The sequence below is a fragment of the Choloepus didactylus genome, chromosome 27 (assembly GCF_015220235.1).
Source record: "Choloepus didactylus isolate mChoDid1 chromosome 27, mChoDid1.pri, whole genome shotgun sequence".
Taxonomy (NCBI): domain Eukaryota; kingdom Metazoa; phylum Chordata; class Mammalia; order Pilosa; family Megalonychidae; genus Choloepus; species Choloepus didactylus.
The window spans coordinates 11,939,186-11,962,944 of NC_051333.1; the positions used below are offsets into that span (position 1 = coordinate 11,939,186).

Here is a 23,759-nt window from a genome sequence, read left to right on the forward strand (position 1 = left end):
CCAGCTCTGATGTGTGTTGGGATGCCAAGCAGTCACACTGGCACTACTGAGGCCCTGCTATGTCCTTTTACAGAGAAAATGGGAAATGCCAACAGATAATATAAGCTAAAAGATGGGGAAGCATAGCCCTCCAATGAGACTCTCAATTACATCATCCTGCAGTCTGTAAAAGACAGGGAAAGTCTCAGGGATTCCCTGTGCCAGGATGTTTATAAGTCCATATTAAGACAAGGACCTGAGAAGTTGTTTTCACTTGTGTTATATCCATATATGATCTCCTTTAAAGCAGAGAAGGCAGGCTGTCCTCAGGAACATGGAATATGGTCACCTGTTTGCTAGAAGGTAGGAGAAAATGTACCACCAAGCCAGTTAATTATACATTAAGGTAAAGTCAAAACTAGAACCTTCACTACCCCTCTCTTTTGTAGGCTTGAGGACATTCAGGTGTCCCATTGAGGCAGGATAGAATAGGGCATCAAGGCTATGATCTCTGTTCTTCTATTCAGCTTCAAAACAGTTCATGCAGAGCTTTAGCTATAAACCTCATGGAGCAAAAATTTCCCCTGAAGCTCCAAAAACCTCCCCAAACCATAAAAGCTTGTAAAATCATGGATCCAAAGCAAATTCGTAGTGAGTGACAAAAAGCATGGGGCAATAAAAGTTGTTAAACATCTGCTCAAAGACAAATTTTAGATAATGACATCAAGCAACTATCTCCTCCTAGAACAAAGAAGACACTTGGTGTTCAAAGGTCAAGATAAGAAAATCACTGTAAAACTCTCCCATATAACAAACTAACACACTGCTACTCAGCATGTGCTTCTCTCTTGAACATGTCCACATTATCTCTAATGTGTATTCTTTCTCTCTTTAAGAAACTTTACTACTTTACTGGCCCCTCTCATCTCTGAATTGTTTCCATGGCAAAAGTCCCAAACCTGGAATGGGGTTGAGAGCAGGGTGCCAATTACACTATCAGTTTCTCATTTTCCCTGAATGCCCACCCCACTTCTAGGAAGTGATAGTCTTCACTCCCTGGGGGCCTCCCTAAGACTAGTAGACCCAGCTAGTGTTTACCCTGATGCCTTACTAGATAGAGACCTCCTAGCATCCCAAAGGAGATCCTTAAGCAAATAAACCCAACCACATTGGATGAAGGCATGCTGGGGAGAGCCCCACGTAGCCCCAGTCTACATTCAGGTTCTCAGTCCTAGATCTTAGAAACACTTTTTTTTTTTAAATCCTTCTTCACCCTCTCAATACCTATTTGCTTTTTAGAAATTCATTTTTATTGAGATATATTCACATACCACACAATCATCCAAAGTGTACAATTCTTCACAGTACCATCATATAGTTGTGTATTCATCACCCCAATCTATTTTTGAGCATTTTCCTTGTACCAAAAAATAAAAAAGTAAAAAAGAACACCCAAATCATTCCCCCCACCCTATTTTTCATTTAGTTTTTTGTCGCTATTTTTCTACTCATCTATCTATACACTGGAAGGACTGCAATCCACAAGGCTTTCACAATCACAGTCACCCCTTGTAAGCTGCATTGCTATACAATCATCTTCAACAGCCATGGCTACCAGGTTGGGTTTGGTAGTTTCAGTTATTTATTTCTAGCTATTTCACTGAACTAAAATCTAAAACGGGTTATCTATACAGTGCATATGAGTGCCCACCTAAGTGATCTCTTGACTCCATTTGGAATCTCTCAGCCACTGAAACTTTCATTTCGCATCCCCCTTTTGGTCAAGATGTTCTTAATCCCATGGTGTCAGGTCAAGATTCATCCCCGGGAATCATATTCCACATTGCCAGGGAGATTTATACCCCTGGGAGTCAGATCCCATGTAGTGGGGAGGGCAATGAGTTCACCTGCCAAGGGCCACTTCTGAGCAAAAAAGAGATACTCAGTGGGAGACTTTTAGGCACAATTTTAAGCAGGTTTAGCCTCTCCTTTGCAGTAATGAGCCTCATAAGGGCAAACCCTATGATAGAGTTCTTGGCATATCAAGCCATGAGTCTTCAATGTTTGTGAGAACATCAGCTACAATCCAGAATACCTATTTGCTTTTGAATTGCAGGGACTTAAGGATAAGATTCCCACCCTGTTCACTTAAGACAGTGCTGCTCTAAGGCTTTCAAGATAATCTCTGTATCTTTAAGAATACCTTAGCAGATCTCACTGGCCACCAAGTGCCTCACAGCAAAGTCCCCCCATGTTATTTTGTGAACTTATGTATTCCCAGGATGAAAGTGAATTTTGTCTGTAGTCATTGTTGAGTACAAGCCCTGAATGGATATGGAATTTGTAGGTTTATGAAAATGAACTGTCACAGTCAATGCTGACCAAAATTTGATAAGATTGTTTATAATATTCTTTTTTAAAAATAAGAGATTTTGTGTAAAACCCCTTATTTATATAAAACTGGGTTTTTTTTCTCTATTAACATAAGGTAGATTGTTAGTCTGCGCTTAATGCAAGGTTATAAGAAGTTTATCTTAACCATCTGAGTACTGTCTAAATGACAAAGATTTTGTATCAGAATATCCTTGTTAATATTATTCTGACCTTCTTTCAGAAAACAATTCTCACTCTTAAAGGCAAATTGTTATAAAGGATAAGTATTCTTTCATCCTGTAAAAGTGAGGTAGTAAAATAATTTAACATGGGGACCCCGGGCCTGGGTACCCTCCCCTCCATAGTGATTTCACACAGCCCCCTGCTTGACCTGGACAAACATTAAAAGTCATCAGATCTCCTCAGAGGAGGAAAAAATGTATTATAAACAAAGCACTGAAACTCCCCTTCCCTGGTATCTGCTGCTAACAAATCTCCACCTCCTGTGTCACAAGGCCCTGCCCAAACTCTGTCCTCACACCCTCCTTGTCCTAACCCTTATAGCGCCACGCTCTGCTTTTTCAGAGTACTAATTTCCATCTTTCTTGTATAGGACCCTAAAGCGTGGGACCCCATAGACTCCTCAGAGGAGGAGGAAGGGGGGAAAGAATGGGAACTTTTTGGCTGTATTAAAAAATACTGGAAAGAGTTTAGTTATGAGCCTATGAGAAAAAAGTTTATTTCTGTAACACAATCTGGCCTTAATATGACTTAAAATCAGGAGAGAAATGGCTCTATGGAAAGAACTCTGTTTTACAACTACAATTGTTCTGAAAAAGGGTAGAAGTGGGAAGAATGATGTATATTCAATCCTGTATTTGTCCCTTTCAAAAGATTTGTGTTTCTGTTTCTTGTGACTAACTTTCTGTTTCTGTCTCGTCTGCCTGTTCAATGTATATTCTTATACCTCTGGATGGTAATAACAAATTAACAAAATTTCTTAAAGAGCACTATTTGAATTACATAAAAATAAGTGCATATATTTATTTTACTCCTGGATTCCAAAAAGGAAAACAAACAAAACAAAAAACCATCTTTGCAGGGGGTTTAAAGCCTTAGTTCTGTAATTACTGCCAACAAACCTGGACGTTAAAAGGAAACCATCCCGGAATTTCCCTAGAGCAGCAGAAAGCTGCTAAAGGGCTGCCTCCAGAAAAGGCAAAGACCTTTCCCAATTGTCTGGATCACAGCTGTAAGTGAAATAGATCTAACAATTGGAAATAATTAAAAGTAGGGCATAAAATCTCACAAATCCCATGACGCTGATTTAAAACTTTTAAATCCAGCTTGAAGAAGATAAGCCTCTTTCTTTCCTATCCCTGCCCCCAAGGCCTAAGCACCTAAGGCAGCAATGAGGGAAGGGCTGGGTGCAGAAAAACGGGGTGGTGTATTTTAAAACAAAAACTTTTTTTAACCAGGTCTGGAAATTAAAAATGGTAGGCAATGAAAAAATGCTGCAAATAGATTGTTTATTAAAATTATAATAATTTTATTTGGTATATATTTCCCCTATACCAGAATACATTTTAAGAATTAATCTACAGAATACCACATTGCAGACTACTATAGAGGAATTCTGCCTCCAGTGTAGAGTGATTAAAGCAGCCTTAAAGGGACAGGCAAAATGGCCCCCTGTAAAAGAACCCTCGCCCTGGAGGGTCATGGCTATAAGACAATATAAACTTCCAGGAGGGCACCAAGAAATCTCAGCCACCATCAAAGAGATGGAGCAGGTGGGGATAATAATAGCTACCCATGGCCCTTCAATAGTCCTGTATGGCCAAAAACACAGCGAGTGACAGATGATCAGGCAGTAAACAAGGTAACACCACCATTGTATGTTGCAGTCCCAGACATCGCTGTTTTATTATAAGAAATTAGTACCCAATTGTGTCAATATCATTTTGTATTCAATCTTGCTCATGCTCTCTTTAGTATCTCCCTGGGAAAATCAAGCCAGCCTGCATTCACCTTCTCCTAGGGAGGCCCACGATGGACTTGAACTGCGCTTCCCCAAGGCTCTGTACATAGCCCAACCATCTGTCACGGTCTCGTGGCAAAGGACTTGGCTAGATGGAAAAGTCCCAAGTGTAACTGTATTTCACTAACCAGTAACTCTCTTCAAGGTGCAATGTTTCCCCAGACTGCAAATGCCAATGCAACTGATGGCTTTCTTAGGGTTGTTGGGGGCATTGGAGACCTCTGTTCCTCACTTAGCCCAAATTATAAAACCAAATGTTAAAACTCATGACTAAACAACTCAGCTTTTGAATTCTTAAAACACTACATAACAAAAATATTCTCTGCTGTGTAGGTATTCTGATGAAAATGAGAAGTCTAAGCTCTGAAGAGCACCTTTACCACATACATCATGTGTACTGGTTTTATTACCTTTATGGACTCTCTGAAGAACTTGAACACATGAACTCTGACTAAAGCACAACCACATGTCTCACATTTGCATGGCTTCGCTCACGTATGAACTCTCTGTTGAGCCTGAAGACTACGTCTGAAGTCCTTACCGCATGTCTCACATTTGTATGGTTTCTCTTCTGTGTGGACACTCTTACGGGCTTGAAGATTAGAGGCATGAATGAAGCTCTTACCACATATAACACATTTAAAGGGTTCCTCTCCCATGTGGATCCTCTGATGAATATGATGATAAGACTTCAAACTGAAGTCTTTCCCACACTCCTCACATTTGTAGGGTTTCTCTTCTTATGGACTCTCTGATGGGCTTGAAGACGTGAACTCCTGGTGAAGCCTTTACCACATGCATGACATTTGTAGGGTTTCTCTCCTGAGTGAATTCTCCGATGAACATGAAGAGTTGAAATCTGATTGAAGTCCTTACCACACATCTCACATTTATATGGTTTTTCTCCTGTGTGGATTCTCTGATGGTCTTTAAGATGTGAACTCCAGCTGAAGTCCTTACCACATGTTGCACAGTTGTATGGCTTCTCTCCTGTGTGAACTCTCTGATGAGACCGAAGTCTTGAAATGAGACCGAAGACTTTACCACATGTCACACATCTGTATGGTTTCTCTCCTGTGTGGACACTCTGATGGGCCTGAAGACGTGAGGCATGAATGAAGCGCTTACTACATATGTCACATTTATACGGTTTCTCTCCCGTGTGGATCCCCTGATGAACATGAAGGGAGGACTTCAAAATGAAGCCTTTCCCACATAGTTTACATTTATAGGGTTTCTCTCCTGTATGGACAATCTGATGGGCTAGAAGACGTGAACTCCTTAAGAAGCCCTTACCACATACAGGACATTTGTACGGTTTCTCTCCTGTATGGACTTTCTGATGGTACTGAAGACCTGAACTCCAGCTAAAGTCCTTACCACATGTCTCACATTTGTATGGTTTCTCTCCTGTGTGGACTCTCTGGTGGGACTGAACACGTGAACTACAGCTGAAGTTTTTACCACATGTCTCACATTTGTATGGCTTCTCGCCTGTGTGAACTCTCTGATGAACATGAAGATTTGAAATCTGATTGAAGTCCTTACCACATGTCTCACATTTATATGGTTTTTCTCCTGTGTGGACTCTCTGATGGTCTTGAAGATGTGACCTCCAGCTGAAGTCCTTACCACATGTTGCACAGTTGTATGGTTTCTCTCCTGTGTGAACTCTCTGATGACACCGAAGTCTTGAAATGTGACTGAAGACTTTACCACATGTCACACATTTGAAAGGTTTCTCTCCTGTGTGGACACTCTGATGGGCCTGAAGACGTGAGGCATGAAGGAAGCTCTTACTACATATGTCACATTTATAGGGTCTCTCTCCCTTGTGGATCCTCTGATGAACACGAAGGGAAGACTTCAAAATGAAGCCTTTCCCACATACTATACATTTGTAGGGTTTCTCTCCTGTATGGACAACCTGATGAGCTTGAAGACGTGAACTCCTGGTGAAACCCTTACCACATGCAGGACATTTGTAGGGTTTCTCTCCTGTATGGACTCTCTGATGGTCTTGAAGATCTGAACTCCAGCTGAAGTCTTTACCACATGTCTCACATTTGTATGGTTTCTCTCCTGTGTGGACTCTCTGATGGGCATGAAGGAGAGAATTACATCTGAAGCTCTTATCACACACATCACATTTGCACGGTTTCTCTCCAGTGTGTATTCTCTGATGGATTTGAAGATAGGAATTACGGCTGAAGTTCTTATCACACACATCACATTTGTATGGTTTCTCTCCATTGTGTATTCTCTGATGGGCTTGAAGATGTAAGGCCTTCCTGAAGACCTTACCACACAGCTCACATTCATATGGTTTCCCTCCATTGTGGACACTCTGATGAAGACCAGAATTCTGATTAAATATGCTATCACATGCTTTCCATTTGTATGTTTTGTCTCCACTGTGGGCTCCCTGATGGGCATAAAGTTGTGATATCTGACTGACACCTTTATGATACATACCACATTTATAGGATCTCTCTCCAGTTTTGTCTACACAGTGAATGTTAAGATCCAAGCTATGACTAAATTCCTTCACACACTTGTCAAACTTATATGGCTTCTCTCCTGTGTGAATAATTTCATACACTGGAAAAGAAGAGTTCTGATTGAAGCTCTTAGCACACAACTGACATTTATAGGATTTCTCTGTTGTCTTGACTTTCTGATTAGTTTGCACATGTGAACTCTGACCAAAGCCCTCATCACATGAGTATTTCTCTCCTGTATGAATACTTTGATGAACAGGAAGCACTGAGCTATAACTGTTGCCCTTTTCACACTCAATAAATATCTGAGGCTTCTCTCGTAAGTGCAATTGCTTAAAGCCAATGCTGACACCTTTTCCATTCTCATCAGACATTTGCTCTCCTGAGTGGATTACACTATGCTGGGATGATTTCAAATCTTTTCCACAATTATTATGGCTAAATACTTTCTCTCTAATGTGTGCTCCATGATCATGGTGATGACAGTCATTTCTCATAACACTCTGATCACATTTACAAACTTTATGTATTAAGTCCATTTGGTAGTTCTGTGACTCTCTCAGATATATTTTCCTCCCCAAATCCCAGGTGGTCCTATTTGGAAAATCTTTGCATCTATTCCTTCTGGAACTTTCCCCTTGAAGTTTCATTACATGGCTCTCATCTTCAGAAACCTGAACGGATTCTCCTGCCCATATTGGAAAGAGGGAATCACTGTGTTTCAGCAAATCAGACACGATGCCTTGAGGATTTATTATCACATCTTGATTTCTGGTAAATTTACTTGTAAATTGTTCCCACATGGGCCAAGATGTAAGATCTTCATGTAAAAGGTATCTTAATACAACTTCTTCAAGAGTCTCTATCTTATTTTGATTCCCATGTCCTGGAAAGATAAGAATTCAGAGATGATAATGAGGACAAGTGACTGCTCAGAGAAAGAGATTTCACATGTAGACCACATTGGGAGACCATATTCAACCACTGGAAAATCTACCTTGACTTATCATTGGTTTTCCAGGACTATGGAAAGAAAGAAGTACTCTCTTGGCTCCTATCCACTAAGTGTTTAACGGGACTCATTTAGAAGTGTACCAAGTCTTATGTACTTGGTCAAAGGTAGAAATAAGGAGACTGCATGGCAACAAAAAAGATGTCCATAAAGATTAACAGAGGAGAAACTACGCCTCCTTGACCACAAGAATAATCACTTTAAAATCCCTTCCTCTTTTTTGCAGCAGGTTTATGGGATCTACATAATCTTGGCTATTCATAAGCCTGAAAAGTAGGGCTGCTTAGTACAACCTGCACATTGGAATGTGGCAAGCAAGTGGAAAATGTCTAGAAGAGCCTGAATTGATCTTTTAGTGTATCCACAAGGATTATCATAGGATGCCAAGAACTGCCAAGGAGAAGAGGAGGGGATGTCCTCAGAAAAAGTGAGAATATATTTGCAAAGGAAAATCTCTCCTATCCCATAATGAACTCAGAGATGGTGCTTTTATTTCCTTAATTTAGTCATTAAACCAACATGTCAAATGAGCTATACTTGAGAGAATTTCCCATTGATTTAAATGAATTTCTAGTATACAATATTGAACTGGAGAACATTATAAGCTGAAAAAATTAGGAAATTCATTCCCATAGCTGATACTTGCTATAGGGAATGAAGCTTTCATAATTTTTGCTACTTTATTTTTTTGAAGTTTGGATAAAACTGAACGGCTATTATTATCTTCAAGATTTCATAGATATGTTAACTGTAAATACCATAAGATGTTATAGCAGCCATCATGTAAGATGGCTCTCAATGACTCCTCTGGGTATTCATACCCTTTTAAATTCCCCTCCAATACTGTATTGGAATTTGTCTGTGAAATAGACTATGGCAGAAATGATGGTATATCACTTCCAAGGCTAGGTCATTAAAGACATGTGGCTTTTGTCTTCTGCTCTTTTGGTTCAGTTGCTCTGGGGGAAACCAGCTGCCATATCTTGAGGAGACTCAGGCAGCTCTAGGGAGAGGCCCACTTAGCAAGGATAGGCCTACTCCCAAAAGCCAGAGGAAATGAGGCCACTGACCATGAGTCATTTAAAGAAGCCCATCTTTGCAGCACATCCTTGAGTCCCAGTCATGTCTTCAAATGACTGCAGCCAAAGTTGACATCTTGGCTGCAATCTCATGAGATGCTGAGCCAGACTAAAGTCCTCCTGAATTTGACCTTCAGAAAATATGTAAGATAATAAGTATTTGTTGTTATAAGTTAAGTTTGTGTGTGGGGGGAGGACTTGTTATACAGCAATAGGTAACTAATACAGAATTTGGACTTGGGGAGTGTGTCGGTTTGAATATATTATCCCCCAAAATGCCAATATCTTTGATGTAATCTTGTGTGGGCAGACCTATCAGTGTTGATTAGATTGCAATTCTTTGAGTGTTTCCATGGAGATGCACCCCGTCCAACTGTGGGTGATAACTCTGACTGGATAATTTCCATGGAGGCGTGGCCCCACCCATTCAGCATGGGCCTTGATGAGTTTGCTGGAGCACTATATAAGCTCAGACAGAAGCAAGCTTGCTACAGCCAACACGGACACTTTGAAGAAGGCACAGAAGCTGAGAGAGTAGCTGCAGATAAGAGACAGTTTGAAGATGGCCATTGAAAGCAGACTTTTACTCCAAAGACGCTAAGAGAGGACAAATGCCCCAAGAGCAACTGAGAGTGACATTTTTGAGGAACTGCAACCTAGAGAGGAATGTCCTGGGAGAAAGTCATTTTGAACCCAGAACTTTGGAGCTGACGCCAGCCACATGCCTTCTCAGCTAACAGAGGTTTTCCGGACACCATTGGCCATCCTCTGGTGAAGGTACCCTACTGCTGATGTGTTACCTTTGACACTCTATGGCCTTAAGACTATAACTGTGTAACCAAATAAACCCCCTTTATAAAAGCCAATCCATCTCTGGTGTTTTGCATTCTGGCAGCATTAGCAAACTAGAACAGGGAGCTTCATAAAAGAAGCCTAAAAGTGTGGGAGCAGCTTTGGAAGCAGGCAGCCAGTGGAAGCTGGAAAGCCTTTTAGGAGAATATTAGTGAAGTGCCTTAAGACTTTTTGTGAAAGTCTAGACTTTGAGGAGGACATGGGGGGTTGAAAGGGAAGTGAGGACATGATACTGGAAACTGGAACAAGGTGGAGGTCACAGTTATGTAGTGGCAGAAAATTTAGTGACATTGTTGCCTATATTTATGTCAAAAGTAAGAAATGTTCTTATAAACAAGGTGCTCTAGCCAGGCAGTGTTGAAAGTGCTGCCTAGTTTCTTCTTCTCACTTATAATAAAATATGAGAGGAGAAAAATCCCTGAAAGAAGGACTGTTCAAACAAAGAAGACTCAATAATTGTTGGTTTTTAATATCCTGAGCCTGATATATTGGTGGTGAATGATGTCATAATTAAGAAATAGCTTCTGAGAAAAGATTGAATCCAGGGCATTCTCAAGAAAACATGGTCTAAAGATAAAGTTAAAGGTGTGACAGTAAAATATTTTGTTAAGACTTCAGAAGGATCAAAGGTGGTGCCTCAGAGTAATGTTCAGTCAGATATAAGGCCCTCTAAAGAGTTTAAGTGTTTGCCTCAGACATCATTTGGATCAAATAGAGAAGCTAACAGGCATTACCCTCAGACTTCTCAGCAGAAAGCAGTCCCTTCTGGCTGGAAGATGCTGAGCAAGAACCAAAGCATAGGAAATGAATTCAGAGAGCTAATGGGTGGCCAGGTCATGTAGGGCCCTTGGAGGCCACTATTAAGGATTCTGGATTTTGCTGAGTGAAATGGGAAGCTATGGGACAGTTCTGAGCAAAGGAATGACATCACCTGACTTACATTTTAAAAGATTCCTCTGGCTAAGATGCAGAGAATGAACTATAGAAGGTAAAAGTAGAAGCAGGAAGGCAGTGAGAAAGCTGGTCTAATCAAAGCAGAGTAATGAAAGATGGGACTTAGGCCAGGTGGTGGCCAAAGAGGTGGTGAGAAGCAGAGTCCTTGGGGCTGTTAATTACAACAATTTGGCTGCATGGTTCTCACTTCAATGCTCATCTTCAATTTCAAACTCCATCATCAAGTTTCTCTTCTCTTCCCAAATGTAATATTATATCTGGCTGGAAGGGTTCATATCCTTTGAAATGGAAATGGCTTTAGTATAAGATGAATACATCAAAGGCAAACATTATTTAAATTTTAATTCCAATCCCATAATTTTTAGGTGCTCTGTAGTGGGTTGAATGGTGGTCCGTCAGAGAGAGTTTATACTTGTAACCTGCAAGTGTGACTTTATTTAGAAAAACAGTCTTTAAAAGATGTACTTAAGATCTTGAAAGGAGATTACCCTGGATGGGGGAGGGTCCTAAGACCAGTGCCCACCGACCTTAGAAGAGACATAGAGGCAGAGGGAGGAAAAAACAGGCATGGGGGGAAAGGCCATGTGAAGACGGAGGCAGAGGCTGCAGTGAGGCTGCCACAAGCCCAGGAAGGCCAGGAGCCTCGGAGGCTGGGAGAGGCCAGGAGGGTTCTTCTCTAGAGCCCTGGAGGGTGTTTTTTTACTCCATTTAGTTTGTGGTCATTTGTTAGAGTAGACCTAGGAAACTAATAAAAGCTCTAAACATTATTTTTCAAAATTTTGATAGGGATCTATCATAATAAATTTCTTTTATGTTTGATCCAGTATACAAATCAATAATGTAAATCACTGCATCGAGTGATCAACTGATTTGATTCCAACCATTATCTATTTTTATCACGTCTCCTTCCCTATTTTAACTCACAATTTTTGCTGCATGACGTGTAGCTCCTGAGAAGGAGCTATGATATTTCTATCCTATTTCATCAAACGCGATAATGATGCAACTCACTAATTCATTTCATTACCCAACAATATGTCAAAACTATAATTTGAAAAAAATAGATAAGGGATAGGCAAATTGTCCCACAGGAATTAGGAAACTCAGATCCCTAACTTCAGGGCAGCATGTCAAGAGTCCCAGAGCCTTAAACATATGAGCACAGAAAGACACTCCAGGGGGCTGACAGGTAGCATCAGAGGGCTCCTCTCCTCACCCACAGAGAGCAGGTTCCTGAAGGTCTCCAGCATCACATCTTGGTACAATTTCCTCTGGGTGGTGTCCAGCATTCCCAGTTCTTCCTTGGTGAAGACCACGGCTACATCCTTGAATGTCACTGCTTCCTACAATGTCAAACACACCACACATCAATCTTACATCCACCGTCCTCCACTGGACATATGCCAGCACCGAGAAGATGGAAGATTTGTGGGAAGCTGTTCTGGCTTCCGGGAAAACTAAGTCAACTGTAAGTAATTTACACTTGTTCCCTATTGCACACATGACCTTTCCACAATCACATCAAGTTTCTACAATTAAAAAATAATCCCTGTATATTTAATTTGATGCTACCAATGAGTATTGTATGATTCTTACTAATATAACCTATAATGAAGAACACTGATTATTCAATTTGAGAGCATAGGATATCAGGGGATACAACTGGGCAGAGGCTGTCAACTGATGATTGAAGAGTACAGAATGTTCAGTAAGACTCCTAAAGTTTTCTAGATTGTAAGCTCTTACAGCAGTCACATCTATTCCTGAGTTTTAACTGTTATCTCTAAATTCTGAGATGCTATACACTTTTTGTATAACCTGCTAATTCCCTGGAACTTTGGATATCTGTGTGACACCTGATACACAGAATTATAGTTTGGCAGTTCTGAAAATCAGCATTACTCCATCAAGCAGTTGTTAAAGAAGCTCAAAAAGAGATCAGATTTCAATTGGAAATATGAGTGAAGCTAAACTGGTTAGGAGTAAGGAAAATCAGAATACAGGGTAAAGGATGATATTGCCTGCGTTTTAAAACTTCAACTTCTGTGTGAGACCAAAGTAAGAGATGTTTATTTAATTTACCCAAAACTAAAATTTTCTGTAACACCCTAATTTTACCTGTCTGATCATTCATTTAAACAACCTAATTACATGGAACCTAGAATAGGAAATGCGATCTTGTTATTCTGTATGGTTATTTTAATACCCTGATACATTCCAGAGTGATTTTGGCAAAAAAAATAAAATAAAATAAAGTATCTGCAAAGTCCCTTTGAGGGACTGGAGAAATTTATGTAGAACTAATAAACTTCTCCACTTGGGAAATTCCTGATACTCTCACAAGCATTAGGGACTCCAAATTTAATCAGACAAGCCCTTGATCTTGTCCTTATGCAACTTGTTGTACTGGCGAAGCGCTACTACTTATGTAATTATGCCTGAGTCACCCCCAGAGAACCTCTTTTCTTGCTCAGATGTGGCCTCTCTCTAATCCAAACTCTGCAAACAAACTCACTGCCGTCCCTCCTATGTGGGACATGACTCCCAGGGATGAGCATGGACCCGGCATCATGGGATTGAGAGTGCCTTCCTGACCAAAAGGGGGAAGAGAAATGAAACAAAATAAAATTTTAGTGTCTAAGAGATTTAAAAAAGAGTGAATAGGTCATTCTGGACGTTACTCTTATGCAAGCTTCTGCCAGATATTGCAAATTGTCACAGTATGACAAGCCCCAACACAGTATAACATTACACAAAAAACTGGGTACTGTCCCTTAATTACCTTTTAACCAAAATGCCTTCTGTCATCCTTCCTGGGGAGTTATACAAATCGTCCTCTGTGTTCGGAAGGCACATGCCACCTACCTGTGACAACCATCTATGAGAGCATTCAGTGTTAAGATCAGTTTTTCAAAGTACATCACCTCTGTTTATGATGCAAAGCTCTGCCTCTTACTAACTGTGTGACCTAACACAGACACATTCCTTAAATGCTCAATTTCTTCATCTTCATAATGGTACCCACCTCAGAAGATCCTTCTACACACTGAATAAATACACATAAGGTTCTTAGAATTCCACTGTCAAATTTGGTAGCTACGCACTACATGCAGCTTTGTACGTTTAAATCAATTAAAAATTAAATAAAATTTAAACCTCAGTTTCTTGTTTGCACTAGCCACATTCATCAAACAAAAGCAGGAATGGCTAAATCAATATAAAAATGTAATCATACACTTACCATACCAGCCAGCAACCACACTCCTGGGCATTTATCCCAGAGAAATAAAACACATACACAAAAACCTGTTTATGACTGTCCACAGCCGCTATGCTGGTTTGGATGTGTTACGGCCCCCAAAGCATCATTATCTTTGATGTAATCTTGTGGAGGCAGATGTATCAGTGTTGATTAGATTGGAATTCTTTGAATGTTTCTATGGAGATGTGACTCAGTCAACTGTGGGTGAAACCTCTCACTGGATAATTTCCATGGAGGTATTGCCCCACCCATTCAGGGTGGGTGTTAATTGGATCACTGGAGTACTTTAAAAAGAGCCACACAGCCCTGATGCTGGAGCAGCTGTGAGTGACATTTTGAAGAGGAGCTGCAGCTAAGAGAGGACAAACCACCCCAAGAGCAACATTTTGGAGAATGCCATCTTGAAACGCCACCTGGGAGCAAGTGGACACCAGCCACATGCCTTCCCAGCTAACAGAGGTTTTCCAGATGCCAATGGCCTTTCTCCAGTGAAGGTACCCTACTATTGATGCCTTACCTTGAACACTTTATGGCCTTAAGTCTGTAACTGTGTAACCAAATAAACCCCCTTTATAAAAGCCAATCCATTTCTGGTGTTTTGCACTCTGGCAGCATTAGCAAACCGGAACAGCCGCTTTATTCTAAATGGCCAAAAACTGGAACTTCCCCACATCCTTCAATGGGTGAATGGTTAAACAGACTGTGGATTACCAAAGTAAGGAATACTATCCAGCAATAAAAAGGAATGAATTACTGATACACACACAATTTCGATGGACCTTACGGACATGACGCTGAGTGAAAACAAGGTTACAAACTGCATAATTCCATTTATATAATTCTTTCAAAATGAGCAAATTTTAGAGATGGACAACAGACTGTGGTTGCCAGGGGTTAGGGAAGGTGGAAGGGGAGTGTGGACGTGTCTATAATGGGGTTGAAGGAGGAGACTGTTGTGGTGATGGAATAGTTCTGTATCTTGATTGCAAATGGTGGCTACAAACGGGCTAAAATGACACAGAACTATACACATACATTATACCAAGGTCAATTTTCTGGTTTTGATATTGTACTATAAGAGCTTAAGGTGCCATCATTGGGGGACACAGGGTGGAGGGTATATAGGCCCTCTCTCTACCATCTTTGCACCTTCTCTTTCATCTCTTTTGTAGCTTTATTAGTAGTTGCTGTAGGTATTACATGATACACACATATCACAGTCTACTGGAATCACCATTTTACCAGTTCGACGGAAGTATAGGAACCTTACTTCTCCTTAAGTTCCTTTACCCTACTCCACTTAAAATTTTCTTAAATATTTCTTCTACATACATTTAGAACCACATCAAATGTTATCATTTTTGCTTCAACCATCAAATGTAATAGAAAACTCAAGAGAAGGGTATATTTACCCTTTCCATTGTTCTTCATTCCTTTGTGAAATCCCAAGCCTCCTTCTGTTCTTTCCTTTCCAGAAAATAGCTTTCTGGCAGGCAGTGTCATACTGTGGTTTTATTTTAGTTTCATGTTTTGATATGTATGAACTTTTGCACTATTATGTGTGGAAAGAAGATAACTAAAACAAAAGAATACTGAAAACAAAAGATACATGGAAAAACAAAGAACAGAATGAATAAAAAAGTAACTGGCATATAACAAACACCTGCTGTCCTCCTTAATCCTTCATAAATAAGAGAAAAAAAGTGTATCTAATCCTTGAGAAAAGAGATGTCATTTAAAGAGATAAAATTTGAAAATCAACTCACCTGAAACTTGGTCATTTTCTTTTGCTCCTCTGGAGGAGGTAAGAGGCCTGGGCAGGCAGAGCTGCGAATGGAGAAAGGAACCCTGAGACACAGGCCCTAGTCCAGATGAATTTTTTTAAAAAAGGGACCCCTCCTTCAGCACATATAACTGACCACTCAGCCTGGGACCCCTGAGCGGTGGACAACCTGCCAAACAGTAAAAACAAGCCTACACAAGAGCCCCTTGCAGCCCCCAGGGCTATTGTTGTCATCCTGGGCATCATGGAAATGGGAGCTGATGGAATGTACTGGCTACAAGAGTGGACTCTGGGGCCAGAAGGTCTAGAGTCAAACCCTGGCACCGCTAATAACTGACCCTGGTTAAATTAGTTAACCTCTCTGTGCTTCAAGTCTGTCACCTGCAAAGTCAGAATAGTAGTATTTACCTCATAGCGTTGTTGTGAGGGTCAAATTTGAGAGTAGGGGCAAAACTCATAACTGACTTCCCTGTACCTGCAGAAAAGCAGATTGTTGGGAATCATAATATTGTCCTTGATGTCTTTTGTCATCATTTTTAAAAATTGAGGTAAAATACATATAACATTAACTTAACCATTTTAAAGTGAATGATTTAGTGGCATTTAGTAGTCACATCGAGCAACCACCCACGCTATACAGGCCACAAACACTCTCATTATCCTCAAAGAAAATCCTGCATCCATTAAGCAGTTGCACCCCCATTCCTTACTCTCTCCATCCCTGTGAGCCACCAATCTGTAGGCTGTCCCTATGGATTTACCTATTCTGTATATTCATATAAATGGAATCACACACACTGTGATCTTTTGTGCCTGGCTTTTTTTAAAAATTCAGTTTCACTGAGGTATATTTACATCCCATATAACCATCCATGATGCACAATCAACTGTTAAGAGGTATCAGTGAATAAATACAAGTCAGCATTCAATAAAGACAGCTATGCTCGGTTGTGGGTCCTCCTACTCCAAGCAGAGGTTCTCTAGAAGGGAATAGAAGAGAGCAATGCATCTCCTTCTCAAAGCTTCGGGGAGGGATCAGTTTATAATTTCCAATTCCCTTTGTTCTGGCTCTGTAGGTCTGCACCCTCCAGCTATGCTCAGTAACAGGGTTTTGCAAGAAGACCTAGCATTTCACAGTATTTCCCAGGAAAAAGCAAGTGGGGTCTGGGTGCCTGGCTCAGTTCTGCTCACTGCCTGCAGCACGGCCACTCTTCTAGGGCTGAGTTTTCAGACTTGCTCCTTCCTGGGTTGTCAAGTCCTCTCGCGCCCTTCCCCATCACACTGCCTCTATGGAAGACGGCCTTCCCCTTTCTTTGCCTGGAGAATGGTCACTCATCCTCCAAGTCCCTCCGCTGGAAGTCTTCCATCACCACGGGAGCGAGGGGAATTAGAGATTTAATCACCGCTTTGTCTGTGACATGATTAACGCTTAGTCTTTTTATCTCTCGCACCAAGAATATAGGGAGTACTCAATACATGGAATCAAAGAATGACTGAAGATATCTTCAATCAGGCAAGATATGGATTAATTATCTTCCTCTGAGCTGTAAAATTCTGAGGCTGCTCTGAACTGGAAGGAGGAAAGCAAAAATTTTATCTTTCAATTTCTTCCCTTGGATTCTTACTCACCTTGCTTGAGCAACATCAAGGTCATCCTTAAGGGAAAGAATTCATAAAAGTGTCAGTCATGGACTCTGGATAAGGCAAATCCTTTTATTTGTGTATTTATTCATTTCTTTATTAATAACCATGAGTCCTTCCTCAAATGTCATCTCCTCCAAAAGTTTTTCCCCGGACATCCTTTATGTAATTTAAGTCCCCCACCCCATCACTTCCCTTCTCCCATTCACCCTCTTTTTATGTTTAGCACTCATCACTCACTCACATGTTTCATTTATTTATCTTGCTTGCTTATATTTATCAACCTTTTTAAAATATAGGCTACAATGTTTTGTTCACTGCTCTTCCTCCAGTGTCTAGAAGATTTCATGGGTTACAGCAGGCACTCCATACAGATTTGTTGAAAAAAATGAATGGCTGAATCTGAAAGTCGTTAAAATGGGAAATGTTACATTGTATTTGCTACCACCATAAAAAAATTCTTTAAAACTAATGGCTGAATGAATAGTCGATAGAAATACATCGTATATTCCATTAGATCAGAGCCTCATTATTGATCACCAGGATGACTCACTCATTCATTCATTCATTCAACAAATATTTATTCAACACCTACCAAGTGCCAGCCACAATTCTATATATTAAAGATAGATGAGTGAATAAAACAAAGTCCCTACTCTTGTGAAGTTGATATTATAGTAAGGGAGGCAGGTAATAAACAAACCAATGGGTAAGTATTCAATGTGTCAGTTGGTGATAGATACAAGGCAAGGGATTTTTGTCGTATATGTTCCACAATTTACAAAAAGAGCCACTAAAAAGACATGGCTATTAAATGCAATACATGGTCCTGGACTGACTCTAATAATGGAGACAAGGCCCAAAGGGATGTTTGTCAGACTGTCAGGCAGCAGCTCCTTTTCTTCGTCAAAGTGTAGGTCTAAGGGAAAAGAAAAAGACGCAAGAGGGCAAAGTCTCTTGCTCTCCAGTCCTCAAAAATGGGATCAGAAGCAAGGCGTGTAACAGCTAGAAGAAATGCAAAGATCAATGCAACCAACCTGTTCTACTTAGAAGGAAGCCCAGGCCTTAATATAATAAAAATAATTAAGAACAGGTAACCCTTAGAAGTGCTTTACCACAAATGACTCATTGAAACTCTACATCAGCCTCAGATAGAGACACTTTTTATGCCCATTTTACAGCTGAGGAGCCAAGGAAATGTGAAGCCCCTCATTCATGATTACACATTTAACCATGGAAGTGATGGGATTTTAGCTGGGAACCCGTGCTCTTAACTGGCTCTCAACCATCAGTCAGATGAATATTACTGGGGAATTTTTAAAACTTAACATTGCCCAAGAAATAGGAGTCATTCTAATTATCCCAGAGTCTTTGTGAATTCAAAGATGAGCAAAGTAAAATTAAATAATGATCATATTTGTTTAGATGTAGGTTAGAACTCAACTTCAAAGAGAAGTTAGGGGTGGGGAGAACAACTGTGTATCCCCTAAAATCCCTGGTTTCCTTTTTCTCGTACTGAACATACTGTGTTCCATTACACAGAACTAATACTGATGGAGCACCGTGTGTGCTAGCCTTTATTCCACACATTTAAAAAATATTCTCTTTTCTAGTCCTTACAACAACCATATAAGGTGGATACTAATATGATCCCTACTTTACCAGTTAGGGAATTGAGGACATCGTGGTTAGGTGACCTGCCCAAGTTACCCAACCAGTAAGTGCCAGAGCTAAGTTTCAAACCTGGGCAGTCCAGATCTAGTCCCAGAATCTTTTCTTTTTAAAAACTTTTATTTTTAACTAATTTGAAGCTAGTAGGAAAGCTACAAAAATAAAACAGATTCACCTAATGTTAACATCTCATATAACTATAGGACAGTGATCAATACTTGGATATTAACATTGGTACAATATTATTAACTAAATTTAAGACCTTACTTCAATTTTGCCAGTTTTTCTACTAATAGCTTTTTTCTCCACCAGGGTTCCTCCTAAGATCCCAGAATGCATTTAGCTATTTCTCCTTAGTCTTCCTCCAGTCCCTAAGTTTCTCAGCATTTCCTTGGTTTTAATGACTTCGACACTTTTGGCCAACAAGACTGTTCCGGAATCAGGCTGCCAGGGTTTCAATTCTGGCACTGTCAGTTCCTACCTGAGTGACTTTTAATAAATCAGTTATCTTCTTGTGCTTCATCTGCAACAAGAAGATAATAATAAGGCTACTTTTAGGAATAATTAATAAATACATAAAAAGCATTGGAAACTGCCTGACTCACAGAAGCGCCCAATAATTGTTAACTATTGCTATTATCACCCTTGCTATTATGATCGGGAGATAAGTCCAGAAATTATGTATTAGTCCTGGTTTGTTCTCAATTAAACTTGCTTTTAGACATTGAGAATAATCAACAAGAGTTTATCAAGTTTTGAATACTCTGTAAAAGCTGTGGCTTCTGTATGCAGCCAAAAAGTGAGATAAAGGGCAAGAAATAGCTGTATGGATCATTTTTTTCTTTTGTTATGAAAATTTTTAAACATTTTTTATTGTGAAATATAACACATTATATGGATCATTTTATTTTATGTTGTCACCTAAAACATATTTTCATGAATCCAGGAATCACTCTCTCAGAGCTGCAGGTCGCCTGTACTCCTGCTTCCAATTGAACAAGTGCACCACAAAACACTTAACTGAATAATACCCCTCTGCCAAACCCTGTCGTAAGTGCTGGGAGACTGGAAAGAAAATGACAGTCTCCACAACAGAGGAATCCTCAGTCCAGAAGGAAAGGCTGATCAGAAACCAAAAACAAGTTAAATTCCAAATAAGCAAACAAAATTATCACCTTCAATTATTTAACTGCAACTCTTCTGAGTCCCCTATCTTTCTAGGGTAATTACCACCCTGGAGTGTTAATGTCCCTTCCCCCTTGCCTTTGATGTATTTAAGAGAATCAATTTTAAGTCCTCTTGACTCAAAGACTGAGGCAGGTGATAGAGATGATAAAATTTGCAAAATGTTGACGATGGTTGAAGGTGGACAAGGGTTGATGACTACATGAGAACTCATTAAATCATTCTCTCCACATTTGTATAGGTTGGGGAATTTTCATAATTATAATTTAGCAAATATAAAAGTACTGTAAGTATGACACAAATTTTTAAAAACAGAAAAATATATATACATGGAAACAACTAAAGAGGAAAACATTAACATGTTTACAACTATCTATACATACTGGGATTTAGATAATTTTTAGCTGTCTTCCTCCAGTATTTCTCAATACGAGCATGCATTACTTCTATAATCAGAATAGACACTATAATGTGATGTAAAATAAATTAATTAAATGAGCCCACCCTTCAGGTCCTCTACTTAAAGTCCCAAACTGCCTTCCTAATTCATTACCAAATAACATTCCCTCTCTCCCACAGGGATTCCCATTTCCTAGGGCTAAATGTGGCTTAAATGCAGGCTGCCCAAGTTCAAATCCTAGTATGACCTCTTCCCTGATGTTTGATATTGAGCAAATAATTTCTGGTCCTTCTATATCATCTGTAAAATAGGGATAATATTCATAATAAGTCAAGAGTCTGTTATGAGGATTAAGCTAATCGATGCATACAAAGCCCTTAGAATACCTGGAACTCAACATGCTAGCCAATTATTATTACTCATTCATCAACATATGTCCCATCAAATCTCCAGTTTATTTTACAAATATTTAAACATTTTCCAGGAGAAGAATTTGCTAACGCATGAAAGAAATTTGTCCTACTAAGAAACGATACTCAGCATATTAAGACTTCTCAAGGTGAGACAATGTTACCGAGGCAGGGTTACAATTAGGGCGGTGGCTGGCTGTAGAGCAAAGGGCGAATTTCAAGCAGCAGTCAGGCCAGAAAGAAGGATATCTCTGAGAAGAACAGCAATAAACAGCACCCGGTGGCCAACCACCCCCACCTGAGTGAGTCATCTACACTCAAGCATCAACGAAGGAGGAAAAAGGATTAGTAAAATAGTGAAAATTACAAAAGGAACAAAAATTTATGAAAGCAGATTGACCCACAGGGCCAGTCCTCTCACCTTTCACCCCTTTTCTAGCCTGAGTGCCCTCATGTCCTCTCACATGCGTTTTCGGTTTTATTGAAATATAGTCACATACCATACAATCATCCATGGTGTACTATCAGCTGTTCACAGTATGATCATATAGTTATGCATTCATCGCCACAATCTATTTCTGAATATTTTCCTTACATCAGAAAAAGAATAAAAAACAGAAGTAAAAAAAAAAAAAACACCCAAATCATCCCCCCATCCCACTCTATTTTTCATTTAGTTTTTGTCCCCATTTTTCTACTCATCCATCCATACACTGGATAAAGGGAGTGTGATCCACAGGCTTTCACAATCACACTGTCAACCCTTGTAATCTACACTGTTATACATGCGTTCTTAATAAACTTTCTACCTGCTTACTCATTCCGTGTTCTGCCCTTGAATTCTTTCTCCGGGTATGGACGAGAATTTAGGAACCCAAATCCGGCAACATTTCCAGACCCAAGGGGTCACTCCCTCCTCTGCAATCCTCTTTCAGAAGTCAGGGCCCAGGGCGCATGGGAGGCTGGAAATATCACGACTGTGTCTCCGGCCCAGGAGAGGCGCACTGGATGAGACCCACCGCTTGCTTTTAGAAAGGGGCGGGGGGGGGATCATCAAGAATCCCGGAGCAGCCCCACGTGCTGCAGGAATCAGAGAAAGGCCAGTGACGCTAGAGCTGCGCTCCGACCCCACCGCGGGTTCACAAAAGCTTTCAGGGACGGAGGGCTCCGCGGTGAGGAAGTAAGAATGGTAACAACCGACAGCTTCATAGTGTGCGCCAGGGTCGCTTCTAAGTATTTTCCCGTCTATTCAGGTAATTCTCTGAACACCCCTGCTAGGGAGGCTACTATATTTTCCCCATCTTATAGAGGAAAGCGGGAGAAATTAACTCTTCAAAGATAATGTCGCCTAAAGCGGCAGAGCGCGAGGAAGGTGCGGAGAGGTGCGACGGCGCTGCGGTCTCCCAGAGACCCCGCCATGCACGACCCGGACCCGCCCCCAGCCAGGGGAGGCGCCAACCGCCCCAAACACCAAGGGGTGCGAACTGCTGTCCCGCTCACCAGGCTGCGCCCTCCACTGCTAGCCGCCGTTTCTCTTCCCCGAGGGCAGAGAGTCGACACCTGGGACCCCACGTACCGGCCAAGGAAAGCGGGCATCGCGGACTCACCTCCCAGCGCGGTTTTCCAGCAGCTGCCTCGCGCTCCCACAGCAGCGGAAGTGCCTGGGTTCCGGAAGTGCAGCTCCGGGACTACAATTCCCAGAATAATCTATAAGAAGGATGGTCAGTCCCGCCTTCCTGCAGCGGAAGTGTCTCGCAACAGACGCAGCTCCGGGGCTAAATTCCCAGAATCCTCGTCGACGTAACACAGTGGATTGCAGCCGTTTTTTGTAATATGTTCACAGATGCTGTTGGCGCCTTGCCTTTCTTCTCTTTTTTCTGCTTTTCTTTTTCTTTTCTCTGTGTTTCTCCTTCCTCCCCTCACTCCCTCCTGTCTTTCCTTCCTTTTTTCTTTTTTTCTCTATAAAATAAAGACACGGATTGCATAACCACAAATACTAAATTACACCAAACAAAATTAAAAATAATTTTAATATTAGGTAATACCCCGTCCCATACAAATTTCTTAAGATTTTCCTCAAAAATGCTTTTTATACCCTCAATGTTAAATCTATACTTTAAAAGCTCATTCATCATATATCTGTTGAGTCTCCTTCAGTGTAAAACAATCTCCCCTCTAACTTTTAAGCTTGACTTATTAAATAATATAGTTCAGTTGTCCTGTAAGATGACCCACATTCTAGATTTGCATAACTGCTTTCTTGTGGTGTCATTTAACTTTTACGATTGTTGGGATAGGTGATCTGACATTGGCATTGCATTCTGAACTTTCCTACTGTGTATGTCAAATACGCAGGCCCCTCAACAATCCTTTTGTTTAAGCATGCTATTGTGGTAACAGATATGCAACTAAAAATTTCCCCTTTGCAACCACTTTCAAGTGTTTGGCTTAGTGGTATTGATTACATTTACAATGTTGTGTTAGTATCAACATCATTGGTTATCAAAAAATTTTTCATCACCCCGAACAGAAACTCTGTATCTCTGTATGTAGATTCCCAACCCTTAGAAACCTGCAATAATTTCTGGCTCAATGAATTCACATATAGGCATAGTT

At 40.5% G+C, this 23,759-nt stretch overlaps 1 protein-coding gene across 1 annotated transcript; it reads right to left on the reverse strand.

Annotated features, from left to right (window-relative positions):
• Positions 1–1,900: 1,900 nt before the first annotated feature.
• On the reverse strand, positions 1,901–22,784 carry LOC119521126 (zinc finger protein 233-like). The gene is given in 6 exon segments (XM_037819190.1): positions 1,901–5,132; positions 5,135–7,780; positions 12,008–12,134; positions 15,820–15,880; positions 16,245–16,311; positions 22,751–22,784. Coding segments are annotated over 5 exon segments (3,132 nt in total). The 5' UTR covers positions 16,295–16,311; positions 22,751–22,784; the 3' UTR covers positions 1,901–4,884.
• Between the last annotated feature and the right edge of the window lie 975 nt (positions 22,785–23,759).